The 22,040-nt window shown below is 39.0% G+C and overlaps 1 protein-coding gene across 1 annotated transcript; it reads right to left on the reverse strand.

The window, feature by feature from the left end:
• Positions 1 to 3,812: 3,812 nt before the first annotated feature.
• On the reverse strand, positions 3,813 to 4,310 carry LOC129147706 (40S ribosomal protein S20). The gene has a single exon (XM_054710887.1). It carries the CDS (start codon positions 4,202 to 4,204, stop codon positions 3,845 to 3,847), a length of 360 nt encoding a protein of 119 aa, XP_054566862.1. The 5' UTR covers positions 4,205 to 4,310; the 3' UTR covers positions 3,813 to 3,844.
• Positions 4,311 to 22,040: the final 17,730 nt, after the last annotated feature.

Below are 22,040 nucleotides of genomic sequence, written 5' to 3' on the forward strand. Positions count from 1 at the left end.
CAGATATATGGTTTATAAAATGATGGTCTTGAAGTTTATTAAAAACACTGTCTCCCACCATCATATCTACCATTGACTTGGTGACTAATAATGCCTCAACATATATTAAATCCAGCAATGACAATCAAATTGGGTAAAACTAATGCTGGACAGTCATATGAAACACAACTGACATCCCATGTCCCTGTGTCATTCACGTCCTTTACTTCTACTGCAGAGAACACATAATGGAAGTTCATGGCTACTGATCACTGCTGTGATAGTTCAACTATTTCTTACACCAGTTTAAGAGACTATGTCTGTCTTGCTCTTGGCCTTTGATGCAGCCCTTTTGTCTCCTGTGTGGAATCCATGTCTTCATTGGCTGCAGTGCTGATGTTATACTTCCTTCTTCAATGGCAAGGAAAGGAAAACATTATCTTGTTTAGTAATTGGTTTACAAAGCTATGTGGTGCTATATTTTTCCAGTCCTCATGTCTAATTTGTCAAATCATTATATGACCTCCAAAAGGTAAGGAAAACATTATGTTGAACTACCCTTCTTATGCTATTCCCTCATCCAAGTTATAATTTGTAAATTAGCTCATAATAAAGTATTTATCTCCTCCCATATTCTAATGCTAAAATGTTAAAGCTCTTTTATTGATCTTGTTCTGTTTACTATTAGAGTCTCATAGGGTCTACTTAATAATGTTGTTCCTTAAAAATGAAAGCTAACATTGACTTCAAAGTAAGCTTGAATTTCTGACTCCCCATCTTCCATGAACTTAGTAGTTTTATTAATTTCTGTAACCCTAACTATTGGCGCTCTGTCAAGCACATACCCATTGGGGAATAAAATATTCTAAAGCTAATATTTACTCTAAATTGTATGATTTCACCTGTGCTCCCTAGTTCTTTTGGATCATTTTTATCTCCACTACTTACCTGATCCAACTCAGACTTCTACTTTCCTCACCTTTTAGAGACCCCTGACCTTTTCTGACCTTTGCACATTGCCATGTCAGTGTCCTTGGACAAGTACACAAAGAAGCAGCAAAACTTTGATAGTGGCACCTTATTTGTGGAACTGATAGGTACACTTTTAATTTCCTTTATCTCCCTATATTAACATTTCCCTCTTGGATTATAGAATTAGACTTTACCTATTCTTGAAGTGAAGATCTATTCTATCAGACATTGTATGTGTGTGTGTATGTGTGTGGGTGTGTGTTCTGCTTACCAGAGGTGTATATACAGGAAAATGTTTAGATCTGTTTAATCTAGCACTTTATATTGAAGATTGCAATAATGAGGAATATCTGAATATATACTTATAAATGTATCCCATATGACAGTATTTAATACAAATATGTGATAAAAAAGTATCATGCCAATGTCACCTTAGAGTTGTAATAAAGCAAAATACCCATATTCTTTTATTTTTTTACTTCTATACAAAATTTATTTCAGTTCTCAGCCATGCATTGAAATAACAACTAATAATTTTCCAAAGAAAAGAATAAACATTATCAATTTGCATAATTATCTACATAGGTAATGCTATGGAATTTTTCAAAGTAACCAATAAGACTAATAAGTTAATTTAGATCACAAGATATACAGATTAATGCAAAAAAGTCAAATACATGCCCTTGTAAGCAAGAAATAATTAATTACCAACATCCATCTCTTTTTAAGTAAATGGTGTGCATTCGGTTAGTGTCTACCCTTTTGACTTCCATAACACTAGTAAATACGATTGCAAATTATGATAAATGCTTTGAAGAAAAGCTACCAATGAAATGAGCTATTAAAACAGGGATTTGATTTAGAAGGGAGTGTCCAGGATAGGCATTCCTTAGTAAGTGTCATTTATTCTGAGACCATCCTAATGAGTATTATTGGTTAACAAAAAGTGGGAAAAACAGTATTCAAGAGAAAGTAATAAAACAATTGAGATAAAGGAAAATACTGCAGTAGGTGCTGAGATGATAGATATAAATAAAAAAGAGGTCACATAGATGTATTTTGACAGATGAATGTACAGAAGTTCAGTGTTATACAACAAAAGTTAGATACTCAAGCCTAGAGTTTCAAAAGAGAGAGAACATATAGATATAGATCACAAAAAATAATTATATTAAGCAACAGATCCCCAAACTAGTATGAATACTTTAAATTTTAGTGCAAAATCTTTGATGAAACAGCTGTAAAGCTTTCAAGAAGTTTAGTGCTGATTCCTCTAGCATTTCCAGAACAAAACCTTAAGCAGAACCATGCCAAGACTGAATATTTTGGTCAATTCAATCACCATGAGTAGTAGAAGCAATGTTGCTAAATCTCCATTCCATCATTCAAGATAAATTGTAACATCCAACAAATCATATATATTGGTCTCTTTGATCCCACCATGCTTTCCAAAGCCAAGCCTACACAATGTTCTCCAGCGATTTAGTCTGGGTCCAGAAGTGTTTGGCACCTTTCTGCACAGTAGCGAACTAATAAGTTTGAGAAAATTAACGTCACTTGGGTGGCCCCATTTACATGTTCAAACTGGAATTAATATCCCCAGGGTTCTTTGAAGCGCTGACTTTAATAACATAAGCAAACAAGGGAAGATATCAGTAGCTGCAACCAATAAAATATAACTTAATTTAAAAACCACTAAAAAAGTTAATCTGTTTAAAGTGAGTATGCAGCAAAAATAAACACATGAAGATAAGTGAGCAAAAGCATCTAAATCAATGTCTCCTTTATTATCAAATACAGTAAACACATGTACACACATACACTCATAGGCATACACATGTATACATAGACACACAAACAGCAGCATTAGTTGAGACTTGAAACAGTCCTGGGTATAGCCCCATCAAAAAGAGGAGAATGGGGCAGAGCAGATGATGAAAGAGTTTAGAATTAGATTGGCTCATGGATTGAGCCAGAACCTAAGGAACCAGAGCTAATGGAGCTTATTAGTTTGAAATTTAATACAAGTAGGTCTTGGGGTAGCTGACTTCCATAGGCATGAGGAAGGTCTGATTTAGAGAAAGGTTATTCAAATGGATAGTGACATGTGTAAGTGAACTTGGGTTTTTACACAGGCAATTCTCATAAGGAAGCAGAGTGTCAGCCACTAAATATGAATATCGGATTAAGACTTTGGTACAAGGAGGAAATCAGGAAGAATAAGATATTTTGGCCCAGGCTCACAGTATACAATAGAAGGCCAGTAAACAAAAGTGAGATGTGAGGTGCAGATCACATCTCTGGAATAGGCATAAGTATAAGTATTAGACTACAGCAAAGGTCAAGGTGACAGTGTGACTAATAATGAGGTGTAAATTTGAGGTCTTAATTTCATTCCTGAATGGTCATAGCTTTCATCATTAGGATGGGAGAGAATGAAGACTGTAAATGAGAGTCCAGTGGTTTGCTGTGAATAAAGAAGTGTGCAGAGATTGACTATCAATCTGAACCTAACTGGTAACATATTAGAGTGACCAGAAAGTAAAAATATAAGTATACTAGAGGCCTGATGCATAAAGATTCATGCAAGAATGGGCCTTCCTTCCCCTGACTGCCGGCACTGCCTTCGCTCCGGCCCGGAGCCGCCTTTCCGCCTTCCCACGCTGCCCAGAGGCCCAGAGTGGCTGGGGGCAGGGCGGAACACCTGCATCATCATTGAGCCTGCGTATGCAAATTAACCCATCATCTTTGTTGGGTTAATTTGCATACTCACGCCTGATTGGCTGGTGGGTGTCATGAAGGTACAGTCAATTTGCATATTTCTCTTTTATTAGTGTAAATAACCACTTTTTTTTTTTAACAACTGATAAGCCAATTTATTAAAAAGCCTGATTTAAGCATCTGCAATGGTGACTTCAACCTCCACTCCCGGCTCAATGCTGATGGAAGTAATCTGCTTGACAATCTCGGAAGGGCTGTGCAAGTCGATGAGCCGCTTGTGGATCCTCATCTGAAACCGATCCCAGGTCTTAGAGCCCTCCCCACAGGGAGTCTTCCTTGTAGTGATTCTCAGAGTCTTGGTCGGCATCCGGACCGGCCCTTTCACTTTGAGATTCTTTTCCTTTGCGCCTCTGATCAAGTCAGCACACACCTTCTCCAGGGACTTGACATTGCGGCTGGTGAGCGTGATTCTAATTCGGTGAATCGCCACCTCTGGTTCCACGGGTGTCTTCCCGGTATCTTTAAAAGCCATGGCTACGGCGCGGCTTCCTGACCGACTTGTTCCTCGGCGAGAGCGAACAGCGGTGAGTCAGGAGCGGGCGGGACGGAGCTGCACTACGGCAACCACGTCTTCCTCAAAGAGCGAGATAACCACTTAATAACCAACTTTCATAGATAGATATGGATATAGATATGCAGATCTATTCTTTCATATTTTCAGCTAGTTGATTAAATGAAAAACATGTATCACAGTTTCTCAAATATTAACTACTAATATTCAAAATATCCCTAAGCACTAATTTTCAGTGTTATAAGTCTTATTCTTTTTGGCTTTACCCCTGATGCCAAGGCTTCATTTTAGCTGGCACGTGATTAGTGATTAAAGTCTTAGTCAACATTACCAGGTAATGAAAGTTTCTTAAATGGTGTCTGAATGTGAACATTGAGCAGACAAAAAAAAAAAAAAAAAAAAAAAAAGCATGACTCTGGCCTAGACTAAGTTCTAAATTGTTTTTAATTATGTTTAAATTGTTTTTAATTATGTTTTTAAATAATAATCAAATTACAATAAAGATAAATCACTTGTATATATTTCTAGTTTCCTGTTATGGTAGAGAATGTGTGTTTGTTACATCCCTCCCAGGTATCTTTTCAGTTGGGTGGAACATGTGACTTAGTGATCAATGAGTGTCCCAGAAATGGTTAGAAATGAAGTATGATGCTCAAAAGCCCATACATATTTCCAAGCAATCCCTCACTTGTATTTACATCCACGAATTAAATAGCACAACTGCAAGGATATAGAGCAATGGATGAAAGGAACCTAAAACCCTAAATTGCCACCTCAGTATTAGTCAAACTCCCAGAAGAGTAGTCCAATCTCAAGGATTAGCTTTGTTTTAACCATTGTATGAGCAAGACATAACCCTTTATCTTGTTAAGCTATTGAAATAATTGAAGTTGCTCTGCTTAGTTTTGCTTCTAAATGTCTTATCTTTATGTTCATCTACATTTAAGTAGACAAAGAATTTTAAATATTCATTTAAAAACTCCAATTACATTAAGGAATGTAAAAGCAAGAAAGTCTTGCAGTACTTTAGTGGTCTATATTCAAATGCCTCAAAACTGAGGTGGTTTTTTTTTTGTTTGTTTGTTTGTTTTTGAACAGCAGGAAAATATTACAAGAGTGATTGAACCTAAAATCTTTATTACATCTAAATCTCAGTGAATATACTATCTGAAAATTATTTTTAATTAGGGCAGTTCATCACTTTGTATTTGAAGTGACTTTTGAATCAAAGTATCCTGTTATAATGCAGGATGGAAATCAACAGTTACACCAAATAAACTAGCTATAAATTATGAGTGACCAAGCAAACAATATTTCAAAGTTACAACTTTAAAAATATTACAACATGCAAAAGTTTGTTATATAATACGACTGTCAAAAGAAAAGTGATTGAGGAAAACTTGGCAATACATGAAAGACAAAGGACAAATATCAGCAGTAGAGACTTGCTATAAATGGTTAAGAGACACAGATAATGCATAGAAAAATAGGCAAAGGATGTTTACCACTCTACAGCAAAAGAAAGGGAAAGACCTCAAATATATGAAAACATAAAATTTCAAAAGTAGTCTATGAATTAAGTGGATTTTGAGATACCATTTTTTTTGTCCATCTTCTATTTTTTAAAAAATATTTAAATGTTCTTCCCAGTGCCAGAGTGCTCCCCTTTAAATATAGTGGTAGCAGTATTTAATGATTTATAATGATACTAGACGCCCGATGCATGAAGATTCTTGCAGAATGGACCTTCCTTACCCTGCCGGCACAGCCTTTGCTCGGGCCTGGAGCCACCTTTCCTTCTTCCCATGCTGCCCAGAGGCCCAGAGCAGCTGGGGTGGTGCAAAACACCTGCATCATTGCCGACGCAAGCGTCCCGCCCTGGGCTGCTGGGCGCCTGTGTATGCAAATTAACTTGCCATCATTCTTGGGTTAATTTGCATACTCACTCCTGATTGGCTGGTGGGCGTTGTGAAGATATGGTCAATTTGAATCTTTCTCTTTTATTAGTGTAGAAGGCTTTATTGGAAAAAACGTAAATATACCTAATGCTCATCATTATGGTAGCGATTGAGGAAATCATGGTGCATCTTGATTATGTAATACTATATACCTTAAATAACCACAACAAGTTCTTAATATATAATGTCGAGGCATGGTCATGATTTATATTCATGAGTAAACAAAAACAAACATACAAATATAATCCTATCTTTGTAAAACTTAACATGAAACAAATATTGAAAAAACTTACAGGTATATGGATGTGTATATATGTATGGAATTATTCAATCCCATGGTCATTCAGAATTTTATATGTTCCAAGTAGTATTGGAATATATCAGTTAAACGAAAAAGAAAAAGCCTAAATGTGAAGATTACATTCTAATAGGGAGAGATAGACAATAACAATAAAAACAGTGAACATTGATTGTAGGGTATGTTAGAAAGTGATGTGTGCTGTTCTTTAAAGGAAATAGAGCAGCACAAAGGGGATGTGGAGGGAGGTAAGTTCTTACTTTGAAGTCCGTTATGAGGATTTATTGCAGATCACATTTCCTTTCAGGGATGGGGGTCTAGTAGATTTTAATACATGAGAACCAGGTCATGCAAAAGCCTGATCTGTAAAGGTATGAAAGCCAGCAATGGGCACAGACCACTTAAGAGTAAGACTGTGAGTCCTTCCTTATTTATGGTGGAATTAATGTACCTTTCAAACTGCTTGCTCTAAGGCACATAAGGTAACTGAAGACTGTCTGAGCTATAGCAAATAAACATTTTGCAGCAACAATAACAAGAATCTGTGAATTATCCTTTTGGAAATATGTATAAAAGAAAAAATAAGAATTATTAGAATATTATAAAATTATGAAAGTGCTATAAAATTATAAAAGTGCTATAAAACAATAAAAGGAATGATTAAATTTTATCTCAAAGATTTTTATAGAAAATCTATACTAATAATAGAGGAATATGCAAGTTGTCTAGTAACGACCAAGAAGCAGGCTGCATGGGGTGACAAGGCCGGCAGGGGGATTAGTGAGGGATGACCAAATGACTGAACAACAGGCTGCATGGGGCAACCAGGCCGGCAGGGGGGTTAGTGAGGGACAACCAAATGACTGAACAGCAGGCTGTGTGGGGTGACCAGGCCAGCAGGGGGGTTAGTGAGGGACGACCAAATGACTGAACAGCAGGCTGCATGGGACAACCAGGACAGCAGGGGAGTTAGTGAGGGACAACCAAACAACTGAACAGCAGGCTGTGTGGAGAGACCAGGCCAGCAGGGGGAGCAGTGAGGGGCAACCAGGGCTACAGGGGGGGAGCAGTTAGGGGTGACCAGGCAGGCAGGCAGGTGAGCAGTTAGGAGCCAGCAGTCCCAGATTGTGAGAGGGATGTCCCGGATTAGAGAGGGTGCAGGCTGGGCTGAGGGGACCCCCTTCTCGTGCACAAATTTCATGCACCGGGCCTCTAGTATAGTATAACTTTAGAAAATGGCTGTTGTTTCTTTTTATTTAAATAAAAGAATACAAACTGTTGAATGTGAACAAATTAAGAGATCAACCAAAGGACTTGTATGCATGCATATGAACATAACCAATGGACACAGACAGTAGGGGAGTGAAGGCTTGTGGTGGCGGGTAGGGGGTGGTGGCTGGGGAGAGGTCAATGGTGGGAAAAGGAGGCTTATGTATTACTTTAAACAATAAAGAATTTTAAAAAAGTCAGTGGAACGAAATGAAATGAAAGTTATAACACAGCAAAGTAAATGTTGCAAGTTTTAAGTGAAAGAAAATACAATTTAAGGTTACTTAACCCTTAAGAAAATATATTGTCTCACTTAACTCGAATGTTCAAACAGATCAGGCTCCAGGTAGGGCTGGATCAGAGCTCCTGTATGTTTTCCCATGTTCTCTCTCAGAATTTCTCTCCTTGTCTGGTTGATTTTGGTCTGGGCTTAGCTTCTTTCAAGGTGGCAAAATGGCTGCAGCGGTTGCATACTTAAACCCCCAAACCCTAACCACTGTCCAGAAGGAAGAGTTCCCTTTTCACAACTTGGCTTGAGTCTGGTGGAGGCAATCAGATTGAGTGTCCAAGCATCACCCAGTTAACCCAAGGGGCGTAAAATTTTATGGCTTGTCTTGGATCACTCAGGTTCCATCCCTGGAGCTGAGAGAAGAGTCAATCAGGCACACAAACCTCATGACTCCTACATGGGGAGGCATTGGTGAAGTGGATGCTGGGAAGTCAACCAACCATGCCCAATAAAAATCACCATCAGAAACAGTAAACAGCCAAAGCGACATTGTGGAAAACACAAACTAAAGAGAACTCTCCTAGAGAGCAGAAGAAATTTATGGGGAAATGTGTGAGAATTTGGTACAGGGAAAAATAGATCTCAAAGAGCTAATCTGCAAATAAGAAAACAGAATACTCAAAACAGAAATGATGGTCACGGGCTAATACAAGGAAACTTTCCACACGTAGGGAACTTAGATTGGAAACAGAAAGTAGCATGAGATACAATGTGATGAAATGGATATATTTCAATGAGAAAGAAGTGATCAAACATCCCAGGAAGAAGAAATTGTTCCAAAATTAGTTGAAATCAGGCATCACGCTATGTATTTCCCATACGGGACCTGACTTAGTTTCAATCCCCATTATTATAAAAGTGTGAGATGAGTCCTGTGATCTTCACTTGGGGCTTGAAGAAACTGAAACTGGAGGATTCAGACAACACAACTGATGGAGCTGCCAAGCTTCCATTTGAACCTAGGCCCGATCAAAAACAACATCGGCATCTTCCATTGTCCCATTTAAGAAAGTGAAAAGAAAGGACAGCTTGCCAGGAGTTGGAATAAGAAGTAGAACTCTGTTACAACACTGTTGCTGTTGATCTGAACTTGCAATGACCATGGAAACTAAATACTCATTATACAGATAAGGGAATAGGAACACTGTCCTCTCCTCTCCCCACTGAGTGACTTTCCACTAACATGAGCCAAAAACTGGGTTTTAAGTAACCCACACTCAGCAAATTAACAGTCTCCTGAAAGGAAAGAATCTCCCCTCTGTGTTCCCTATAATAGATGCACCTAACAGACAGGTAAATATTCATAGGCTGCTCTACAACTAATAAAAAGATATATTCAGTGCTATTAAAACAAGTTAAAACATGGCAGTGGACAGATATTTTCGCAAACGTAATTCGAACTGTTTTCAACTGCCAAACCACTTGCTTCCTTTAATTTGGGCTCTCCCTTGTTAACACACAACATTCTTAGTGGATTGAAAATCTTCAAAGCAATACCGAGAGAGAGAGAGAGAGAGAGAGAGAGAGAGAGAGAGAGAGAGAGAGAGAGAATAAACAAACCATTTATTTTTTTAATGCCAAAGAGCACAGGGAATATAAAATAATTTAGGCAAACAAATGAATATGCTTTGGCACCAAAGAGATGAGATATTGCTCAAATTCACCACATACAACCCATTGGCTTGGGGAGGAAAATCCTCGCATAGGATACGATACAGAGTTTGCTTGTTCTGCTGGGTTACCCGGTGCTAGCATTGACCTTGAATGAGGTCTTTTTCCTGAGTTACCCGATTATGATTAAGTAAACGTTCATTGTACACAGACCATTCATTAAAACAAAATCAATTGTATGGTGGGTTTCTTAACCCTTAAGAAAATATATTGTCTCACTTAACTTGAAAGTTCAAATATTCAGGCTTCAGGCAGGGCTCGATCAGATTATGGATTGACATTCAGGGCTGCATATTAATATATGTAAATCCATCTGTTGAAGTGCTAATGCATAGTATTTCACAGTGTAACTTCATTTGGAAATAGAATCACTACAGATGTAATCAGCTAAGAGACGATGAAGTCATACTTGGAGTAGGGTGGGTCCCTAATCCAACAGGACTGGAGTTCTATAAAAAGGGGAGATTTGGAGACAGATACACAGGGAAAACACGCTGGGAAGATGAAGGCAGAGATTAGAGTGAGAAAGCAGAAGCAAAAGAATGAGAAAGATTGTCAGCAAACCTTCGGAAGCTAGGAGATAGGCAAAAAACATATTCTTCCTAATGGACCTCAATCAGAAGGAACCGACTCTGACAGCTGGATCTCAGACATCTAGCCTCCAGAACTGTGAGACAATGCATTTCCATGGTTTCAGCCACCCAATTTGTGGTCCTTTGTTATGGCAATCCTAGCAAATAAATGCCGCATGAAATATGCCATTGCTTAGGGAGAGGTTATAGGAAGATCATTAATATATGTGAACAAGGGACCACAACACAAGTGCAGCCAAGATATTTACTCCCTGGGTGGGAAAAGGAGAGGCAAGCTGAAGAGAAAAGCTGAGAAGCCAGCACCATCTGTACATGCAGGGCGCAGATTGGCTTTCAGTCCCCATTTCATCCTCCTTCTGTTTAAAGAGGCCAGGAAGGGTGAACCCTGTTTTCAAGAATGCTTTAAAGCTTTGTTTTCGTAGGTGAATTGGGGTTATCTGACAAGAGGCTCTCCAACAAGGTCAGAAGGCAGATTTGAGGCATAGACAATCTCCCTGCAGCTCAATGTTGCTGCAGCTTAGGTAGGGCCAAGAGGTACCGGGGTTCATTCCTTAGCAACCCTGGGTATCAAGAAAAAGAGGCTTATCAACATGTCTCCCTTATTGTAAGAATGAGGCTTCTGAAATAAACTTTTCGAAGTCCCTCTTATTGAAACTAGCATCACTTCAATGGTGGCCACAAATGAGTAGCTCTCCTTTGCCGTCGGCTTTAGAATCTGCTCCTGAAACCCTTTCAGTTTCCAATACTTCTACATTTCAGCTAATATCTACCTATGCCTTTTATCCTTAAAATATCTAATAGGTTAATGTTTTCTAAACTGAGCCCTTACTAGAAATACATCAATGTTTATTGTGAAAAGATGGAGGCATGTACTATCCAGACTTTATTGAACAAACAAACCGCTGAGTGAGATTAAGGGGAGGCATGAGTGGAAAGTGTGGATCATTATGTCTGACAGAGAGGGCTTGGAGGATGATGATGATGGGAAGTGGGAAACAAAGAATTATTTTCTAGAGACATTTTTAGAGTCTTAAAAAAACTACTTGTGAATCAACTCAATTCATTTTTTCAGATTATTAAGACTTTACCTAGAAGGCCAAGGGATTTCACAGTCTTCTTGTGGGAGAAATAAAGGAGAATGAGGAGAAGAACAAAAGTACATTGCTGCCATGTTTTTTTCTTTTAAAGAAAAATAACTAAGAAGGACCTCTTGTGGCATCCATTCCAATTCAGCTCTGGGTCTCATTAAATTGACATAACCCTCTCTTCATATATTCAACTCAGTGTAATAATTGATATGTAAAAATAACAATTTATGTCAACAGTGCTTAATAAACCAGAAGATACTACTGCTGGTCATTGACCATGATGATCATCTCCTTCCAGTCCCTTATTTAGGAACAGAAGCATAAATATTCTAAGAGCCTTGGACAAAGCCAGAAATCTATTTAGATTCCAAGACCAAAATAGAATCTTGATTTCATTTTATTAATTCTACTAGAGGCCCAGTGCACGATTGAAATTGCTCAAGGAAGCACCCTGCCTCCCACCATGCAAGGAGGCACCCTCCGGGGGGCCGGGACCCACACCTGTCTCGCAGCATCCTCTGGCCACCCTGCCTGTGTCTGCTCCGGGGCCGCCCAAGCCTCCACACTGGCTTGGGCAGGCCCCCCTGTCTCTGTCTCTGTCTCCACTCTGGGTCTCACCTGCGCACGCAACCGCCTCCTGTCCAGTTGTGACCCGTTACGGCATCCCGGCATGATTTGCATAATATATATATATATATATATATATATATATATATAGTCACATCATGTCCTATTACAGGGTGTTTCACTACTTGGAAAAATCCTTTTATAAATGAGCCAAGGCAGTCAGGTATGTAGTGTACTATTTGGAGACAGGAGTCACCTCTCCAACATTTGGAATCAATGAGTGAGTATGAGGTTAGGAAAAGGGAGCTACCACACAAAGTCACTGGGAATAAGAACACATCTCGGGTGCTCTTGTGCTGCAGAAGCTCTCCCATGACTAGGCTTGCCTCACCTCCAACCTGCAGAAGCCCGGTGAGGGTTGCCCAGTGGACATATTGTTGAGTTACTCTTTCTGGGGACTGAGCACCTGAAACTCCCCATGGATTAAAAAAAATAATATTTTTGCTACCCTCCTCCCTCACCAAGTCTAAAGAATACTCCTCTGAGGGTCATTTTCTGTCCCAGGACTGGCTGTTTTCCAAGATGACTGGACTTGAAAATTCCAACTCTTTTCCTGGAAAACAGCACTTTCTACATACACAGTTGGTCTTGTCCTCAGATGTCATGAATGCAATCCATCAGAACACATGAATCCTGCATGTCATTACATTTGGTCATATCTGAGTTATTCCTATAAAACAACTCCATGCATGGACCTTTCATGGTAGGCTCTACAGGACATGTCAGCAATCCCAGCTGGGGTGTCTTTATGGTCCCTCCCTTGGCATGGTACCCACATGTATCACAGCCCACCCTTCCTTTCAAAATCTTAAGCAAATGCTAGAACAAGACCACACACACAATGCATTTGCCAAGAGACAATAAATATAATTAGGGAAAGTACAGTCTAAACACATATTTATAAAGAAACATTTTTAAGTGGGATTCTAATCTACAGACATAATGAATGAAGAGTCTTTTATATTATTTGGTAGCACAGTTTAGTTTCTGGGAGCCAGAATGTCTGGGGAGTCAGCATCCCAGAGTGGGAACTTTATGTAAACATTGCATAACCAAAAGCCCATTAAGAGACTATCTGCAAACAATAAACTTTCCTGCTCTGAAGGTAAATTCAAGTACCAAACTCAGAAATCACAAACCCAGTTTATAGCTTTCAAGTGTTAAGTTTTTCTGCTTTCTAATCAACATAAAAAAAAAAAGAAACCTGAAAAAAAAAACAAAAAACCACAAAACCCAGCAACATTGCTGACCACAATCAGCTGTTGCCTATAGAAACTTTGAACTTTCGGAGAAGGCGAGCTATTTCAAAAGAACAATCAGACCACGGGCAAAAGGATCAGTCACAAGACTGAGACGGCAAAAATAAAATGCACTGACCTGGCAACAATTTAGCCCGCCCAGTTTTATAGTCGTAGCTCAGATTTTATATAGACCTTGTGGTCTGCATAATCAGCAAATTCCAGTTGTTCTTATCTACTTATTTAGTGATTATGTTTTGCATTAGTCTGCTAGGGCTGCCATAACAAAGTACCACAGGCTGTGCGGCTTAAACAACAGAATTTTGTGTTTTCACAGTGTGAGAGGCTAGAAGTCAGAGATCAGGATGTTAGCAGAGTTGACTCCTTTTGTTGTTGTTACTTCAGCAGTTTATTAGTGAAAAATTGGAAACAAACTAAAAAGCAACAGTAGTTTAGTAAAGTGAGGCACATATGATGGAATACCATGAAGCCATTAAAAAAGTTGTAGTGCCCAAAAGCATGGTTCTGAGCTTCAACCTATGAACCAAGAGTTAAGGGTTCTATTACTGGTTGGGGCACATGCCTGGGCTGGGGACACGACCCCCAGTGTGGGGGCCTGCAGCAGGCAGCTGATCAATGATTCTCTCATCATCGATGTTTCTATCTTTCCCTCTCCTTTCCTCTCTGAAATCAATTAAAATAAAAAAAGATGTAGTAGTATATTTGACACAGCATGATAGTCACGGTATTATCAAGTGTAAAAAAGTTATAAAACAGGCCCTAGATGGTTTGGCTCAGTGGATGGAGCATCAGCCTGAGGACTAAAGGGTTCCAGTTTTGATTCTGGTCAAGGGCACATGCCTGGGTTGTGGGTTCAATCCCTGGTGGGGGCTTGCAGGAGGCAGCCAATCAATGATTCTCTCTCATCATTGACATTTCTATATCTCCCTCTCCCTTCATCTCTGAAGTCAATAAAGAAAAAGAAAAAAAAAGTTACTAAACAGTATGTACAAGTTGATCTGCTTCAAAAACCTATCAATGCACAGGAGAATCTGGAACGCTATACATCTAAAGAACAGTTCTCCCCTGATCATGGTATTAAAGGTGATTTTATTTTTTAAACTATGCTTTCATTTTTTTCTTTTACCAACACATAAGACTTTATTATTAAGAAAGCACTAACAATTCTTAAAAAGTCTTCCTTTGAAGTAGGAATGAGGTGGAGCTTAACAACCTGAGGCACAGGGATGTACATGTTAGTCTGATACCACTTTGATGGTTTGTCACGGTGCTTTAGTGTCAAATTGTCACTGTGCTGAGTTGAAACGTGGATGGTAGAATGCATACCCTTCTTCAAATTAGGGAATCCATTCCTAGAAACCCCCAGCAGCCACCATGCCTTCTGAGGCCTCTCTGACTGACTTGCAGAGAGCGATTTTCTCTCTATCCGTGTTCACATGGTCTTTCCTTGGTGCATATGTGCCTGTGTCCCAATCTCTTCTTTATAAAGACACTAAGCATATTGGATTAGGACCATCCTAATTATATTGTCTTAATTTAGTTACTTCTTCAAATAGAATCCCAAATACAGTCACATTCGAAGTACTGCATGTTACTGTGGGGGACATAATTCAACCTATAACATGTTTTTTGCTCCAGCTTTCCCTTTATATTGCTAATCTCCCTGACAATATCTGCCCTGTCTTAGGCCAAATCAATGTATATATTGACATGAATATTGTGGTGTATCTTCTCCCAGTTTATGCAATATTCAGTATTAAAACTGCATATAATATTATGTAATCGTTGTTGTATCCTGTGGTCTTTTCTTTCAAAAATAAATTATGAGAATATGAAATGCCAGAAGATATTGCTCAGAAAGCTGGAGTATAATGAATATATACAATCTACTGCATGAAATAAATGCAATGAACATTTTAATTACTCTTACCTTTCACCATCTAGGATGCACATATTTCCTGCTATTACAAACAATGACTCAATGACTACACTTATATAGAAATATTTGTGGGAACATTTAATTATCCTATACAATAAATTCCTTGATAGGCAAATTATTGTTTTTAAACATGTGAATATATTTAAGGCATTTAATATATTTCTTCAAATTGCTTTGCAGAAAGAAGTGATTATACAGATTAATCACAGTAAATTAGTAACAAAAAGCAAATAACATTTTTTTCCCAAAATGATAGACAACAGTAAATGTTTATTATTGTTCAAATTGCATTTGTTTATTTAGGTTGATAGTATTTTGGCATTTTATTTAGTTTTCATCTAGACATATTCTTTGCCAATGTTTATTGACATATTTGCATTTAGTCATAAAGGTTAATGTAAAAGTGGATTATAGTGGATTGTCTACACTTCCATTTCACTAATGAAAATTTGGCAACTTGAGCTATCCATATTCTATTTTACAGAAAACTGCATCATGGGAAGTTTAAGACACCTTCTGCAACACAGAACTGCCTAAGTGCACAGAGTCCATGTACCTGTTTTATGTGTTAAGAACACAAAGTCCAGGGCAGTTCAGTCAAGGCTGTCCCCTTGATTGCCTTGTATTTATTTGGTGGAAAATAAATATAATTTTATCATTTTAATTTTATTCTTCTCAGCCTTATATCAGGGAAATCTACTTTTTTTTTTCTTCAGGAAGATAGAGGAATAGAGTTTCCTAAGTTGTCATTCTCTTAAATGGTGGTAATCATCATACCACTGGCACAGAAAAACTTCTTAATGGGATAAGGATGGCTGTGTAGTATCAGAAAACACAAAGGATTATCTAAAGTAACTAAGAACATATATATATATACTGAAGGAGATAAAAAAGAATGTGTTTTATGAGATGGGGGCTGCAAGAAATGAGTAAAACTGTTGGTGGAGACAACAGACTTATGGAGAGAAGTGATTGTCATTAAGATTAGAAAGGCTGTCATTTAGAAGAATGAATAAGTTCAGGTTAAATTGACTGCACAACTGCTGATTATGGTATTACTAGAGGCCCGGTGCACGAATTCATGCCTGGGTGGGGTCCCTTAGGGTGGCCTGTGGAGATCGGGCCCCAGTTCGTGCCCCCAGCCTCGCAGCCCCGCAGCCCCGCCTGGCACCCTGCCTTGGCCTGGCAGTGCCTCCTCACCTGCTCCACCATCCTGCCTGCGGGGTGATGAATCAGGGCTGGGTCCCCCACTACTACTGCTGGTCGCCATCTGTGGGGCGATCGATGGGGTGATTGGGTCCCCTGCTCGCACCTGCCTTGACCTGGCAGTGCCCACTCACCTGCTCCACCATCCTGCTGTGATCCTACTCTCATCGGGGCCCATCAGGGCCAGCAGTGCCTCCACTGCTGCCGGCATCATGTTGTCTACGCCCGTCATGTTCTGTGCTGCTCCCTGGTAGTCAGCACACATCATAGCGAGCAGTTGAACTCCAGGTCAAACTCCTGGTCGAATGACCACCCAAGGGGACAATGTGCATATTAGGCTTTTATTATATAGGACTAGAGGCCCGGTGCATGAAATTCATGCACAGGGGGGTGTCCCTCAGACTAGCCTGCACCCACTCCAATCTGAGACCGTTCGGGGGATGTCCAACTGCCTGTGTGATCGGGCCTAAACCGGCAGTCGGACATCCCTCTCACAATCCAGGACTGCTGGCTCCTACCCACTCACCTGTCTGCCTGCCTGATTGCCCCTAACCACTCTGCCTACCAGCCTGATCGCCCCCTAACTGCTCCCCTGCTGCCCTGACTGATGCCTAGCTGCTCCCCTGCTGGCATGATTGTCCCTAACTGCCTTCCCCTGTGGGGCTGAGGGGACTGGGGGACTCCAGCTGGATGAGGCAGGGCTGAGGGGCCTGGGAACCGCCATCTTGTGGCTGTGGGCCTTGCCATCTTCTGAGGGTGTGGCAGTCAATTAGCATATTCCCTCTTTATTGAATAGGATAAGCAATCAGTCAAAATCAAAGGAAGGTACAAATTGGTTCTTTATAAGATGATCTTTCTAAAATCAGAGCTTTAAAAATAACAAAGTATAAAGGTTCCTTGTAATATAATGAAACTCCTGTCAATGGAAAAATTTAAATCGTGGCTATATCATGGTCTTTCAGAGATATTTTAGAAGTATACTTATGGTCCATAGCATTGGTAAAAGTAGGGTAAATGGCTAAGATCTCCTAACAGTCACTGATTCTTGTTCTTCCACAGATATTTGCTGTGTTTTGCTATGGTTTCATTGAAAATAACAGGAAATATTTTATTTATTGCAACATATTAAATTATAGAAATTGTGCCAAAGAAAAATTTATAATATGATGAGATGCATGCCCCTTTTTGTAACTACTGAAATTTTAGGGACATGCTTTTATTAAATTTGAGGATATGGATGTAATTGGAGATAAGGCAATTATTATGCAAAACTCAAAGGAGCACATAAAACTGGCCTGGTAAAATAAATGTTAAAAGCATATTTTAATGGTGATATTTTATTACAAATCTGATATATAAATAATAAGATAAAAAAAGGGCTAATATTGAAATCTGTGTGTGGCTTTAAGAAAAAATAATTATTAAAAAATAATGTGTTGTATATATTACATTATTTTATTTTGTTTTATCTAATTTCATGTTCCCTAAGTGTTCCACATATAAAGCAGAGCCATTAGTCCTAATTACTCCAGGAGAGCAAGGGACAAGTAATGGACCCCTTTGACAAGCAATTGAAAATAATCAGGTCTGAAATTTCAGGCATGATAGATAGAAGACTTTTTCTAAGTTCCTTTGAGATATCCAGGATCAAGTCTGGAAGACACTAATCATGTGTGTATAACTATATTCTTCAGTGTGAGAAAGATGCTGCCTCCACAATGACATTAAAATATATATAATGGAATATTACTCAGCCATAAGAAAGGATGAAATACTGCCATTTGGAACAACATGGATGGGAATTGAGAACCATATGATTTCACTCATATGTGAAATATAAAACTGAAAGTAACAAATGAACAAAGAAGAAAGCCAAACAAACAAAAACTCATAGACACAGACAATAGTATGGTGGTACCAGAGGGAAGAGGAGTGAGGAGGATAGTAAAGGATGAAGGGGACCAAACATATGGTGATAGAAGATGATCTGACTTTGGCTGGTGGGCACAATATACAGATGATGTATCATAGAACTGTACATAAACTTGAAACCTATATAATCTTCTTAATCAATGCTAACCCAATAAATTTACTTAAAAATAAAATAAATTAGTTTTGCAGAATTTCATATTTGTTGAAAGTTATAAACAATTGCCCTAACCGGTTTGGCTCAGTGAATAGAGCGTTGGCCTGCAGACTGAAGGGTCCTGGGTTTGATTCCAGTCAAGGGCATGTACCTTGGTTGCGGGTACTTACCCAGTAGGAGGTGTGCAGGAGGCAGCTGATTGATGTTTCTCTCTCATCGATATTTCTAACTCTCTATCCCTCTCCCTTCCTTTCTGTAAAAAATCAATAAAAATATATTTTTAAAAAGTTATAAACAATTGACAATGATATTGTAAAAATCATTTCAATCTTCAGATCAGTGTTTTTAAAACATTGCTGTTATAATCTACAAAAGATTCTATTCATTTCAGTAATGTTCAAAACAGCCATTTAATTTCGATGAGCTTATTGTAATACTACTATTTAAAATCATATTTTTAAATGTAGGCATTTCCAATAGATGTTGGTGAGAATGTGGAGAACCCTTGTGCACTGTTGGTGGGAATGCAGCTTGGAACAGACACTGTGGAAAACAGTGTGGAGTTTCCTCAAAAAATTACAAATGGAACTGCTTTATGACCCAGCTATTACACTTCTAGAAATATATCCGAAGAAACAGAAAACAGTAATTTGAGAGAATATTTGCACCCCTATGTTCATTGCAGCATTATTTACAATAGCTAAGATTTAGAAGTAGCCCAAGTGCCCATCAGTAAATGAGCAGATAAAAAAGCTGTCGTACATTTACACAATGAAATACTACTTGGCTGTAAAAAAGAAGGAAATCTTACTTTTGTGACAGCATGGATAGACCTGAAGAGTATTATTCTAAGTGAAATAAATCTTTCAGAGAAAGAGAAATACCATATAATTTAAATTATACCTAATTGAACAAAATAAGCTAACAAACAAAAATGAAACAGACTCAGAGATACAGAGAACACACTGAGCTTTTAGAGGGGAGGGTGTTTGGGGGACTGGGTGAAAAAGTGAAGGGATTAAGCAAACAAACAAACAAACAAAAAACAAAAAGAGACACACACACAACAGTATGGTGATTACCAGAGAAAAAAATGGGGGGAGGTAGAAGAGGGAAAACAGGAGGATAAATGATGATGCAGGAGACTTAATTTGGGTGGTGAACACACGATGCAATGTACAGATGATGCATTATTGAACTGTACACATGAAATCTATATAGTTTTATTAATCAACTAGAGGCCCAGTGCACAAAGTTTGTGCACTGGGGGGGCAGGTCCCTCAGCCCCGTGCACAAACTTTTCTCACAGTGCGGAAGCCCTCAGGGGATGTCCCACTGACAGCTTAGGCCCGCTCCCCACATCTGGCCTCCCTCTGTGGGAGGCGACTGGCCAATTAGGGGAAGGTGATGCCCTCATCATGCCTCTGCTGCTGCCACTGCTGTCTGTGAGGCTGCCTGAGCCTCATCCATCACAGTCACTGTGGCTTGCCTGAGCCTTGCCTGGCCCTCATTACCTGAGCCTTGGGCACTCGAAGCAGTAGCGGCCATCAGCGGCTTGCTGGAGCCTCAGGCCAGCCCTGGGCAAGTGGCAGCCACCATCACGTCCCCAATGCTACAAGTCCCCACCCCCGTCCTTGATGCTGCAAGTCCCCACCCACCCGCTGCGCATGCAGCCTGCTGATCAGTCATTACTGTGATGGCGTCCCGATCAATTTGCATATTACCCTATTATTAGATAGATGTCACCACAATAAATTCAATTAAGAAAATAGGTGTTTCTTGCCTTGGCAGGGGGAGATGATAATTTGGTAAAGATGTAAGGGCCAAATCTTCATGGGAGTATATAAGACAAATCTGTTCATTGCTAGTTCTATAGTCTCAAAGCTTTTATGTTCATTACCTATAAACAGGAACAATGATATTGACAATAAAAATTTGAAGAGAAGATTTAATCCTAGAATATAGTCAACATGCTATAATTGCAAATGCTACTAGAGCTAAAAACATGCTATAATATCCTCTTCGGAGCATACCATAAGATATGCAAAAAATTGAAAAGTTTCTTATTTTTAATTTATATGAATAATTTCAAAGAGGTTTGACAAGCAATATACAGCCTGGGTTTCTAGTCCTGCTGACGTATGCTTTAAAAACTAGGGGGGAAAGGAGTAGCTTAATCCTGTGTCTGGGTCTCAGCCAGCTGCTGAGGAAGCAGGAAACAGCCAGTCTCCCAGATTGGTTGGTTATGAAGCTCAGGGCTGGGTGTCAATGTCTACTACTTGGCAGGGAGAATGGAGTTAGATTTTAAAAAAACCTGAATAATGGACATTGAAAATTATTCAAAATGTATTAAACATGTAGCTTGGCCACACATTTTTTTTAGTAACCCAATTCAGGATGCAAGTAAGCAATGAGATTTTTAACTGAAGAGGAAAATTAGTGCAAATACTTTCTAAATTAGACTTCACATATCATTATTCACATAAAATAAGTGAGGACATGTCCTAAAGTAACCCCATTATTTCTTCTTGGTGAAAAAGTAAGATCTAATAAATAAGAAAAAATCTGGATATGATAGTTACTTAGGATGTGATACAGCTGTGGAAGAGAAAATAAAGCTAAACTCTCAAAACTCTAGGAAAAAACAACAATTCAAAACTACATAGAATCATTTGGTAAATTTAATAGAAATAGCATGCATTAATATATCAATATTGCACTTAAGTTTATTTTATATGTTACATATTCACTGATTTAAATAGAGTGCAACAATGACACTTGCATGGTTTTTGTTGTTGATGTGTCTATTATAGCAGTCATTTAATATACCAAATATAAAGATTCTATGTTACTTTAAAAAGAATATGGCTTCTAATTCTTGGTTTGAAATTCCCAAAGTGAGGAAAAGCCTGCTACTCTCCAGTTAAATACATTTTTACAATTTTCAGAAGAATATATTTAATTGAAAAGAAGAGAAAATAAATAAAATCAATAGCCTAATAAATTATAAGTAGATAAGAATGAGGTTCTTCCCTATATTAACTGCTATGGAATATTCAGTCTTTACCAGCATGCTAAAATAGAGAATGAGGTCAGGGAAGATTTACCAAATCTTCCTACATAATAAAAGCCTAATATGCTAAGTGTCTGGGCAACTGGTTGGCCATTCAACCAATCAAAGCATAATATACTAATGATATGCTAAGGCTGCTCAACTGCTCACTATGATGTGCACTGACCACCAGGGGGCAGACACTCTGACTGGTATGTTAGCTTGCTGCTGGGGTCTGGCCAATCAGGACTGAGCAAGACTGGCTGGACACACCCTGTAGCCCTCCCACGGTCCCTCCCCGGCTGGCCAACCTCCCACGTCCCTCCCCAGTGCCGATTGTGCACCAGTGGGGTCCCTCAGCCTGGCCTGTGCCCTCTCACAATCCAGGTCCCCTTGGGGGATGTTGGAGAGCCAGTTTTGGCCTGATCCTGCAGGCCAGGCCAAGGGACCCCATTGATGCAT

The sequence above is a fragment of the Eptesicus fuscus genome, chromosome 3 (assembly GCF_027574615.1).
Source record: "Eptesicus fuscus isolate TK198812 chromosome 3, DD_ASM_mEF_20220401, whole genome shotgun sequence".
In the NCBI taxonomy this organism is placed as follows: Eukaryota; Metazoa; Chordata; class Mammalia; order Chiroptera; family Vespertilionidae; genus Eptesicus; species Eptesicus fuscus.

Excerpts from the sequence above, each read along its gene's own strand:
- LOC129147706 (XM_054710887.1), bottom strand. The coding sequence starts at position 4,204 with ATGGCTTTTAAAGATACCGGGAAGACACCCGTGGAACCAGAGGTGGCG.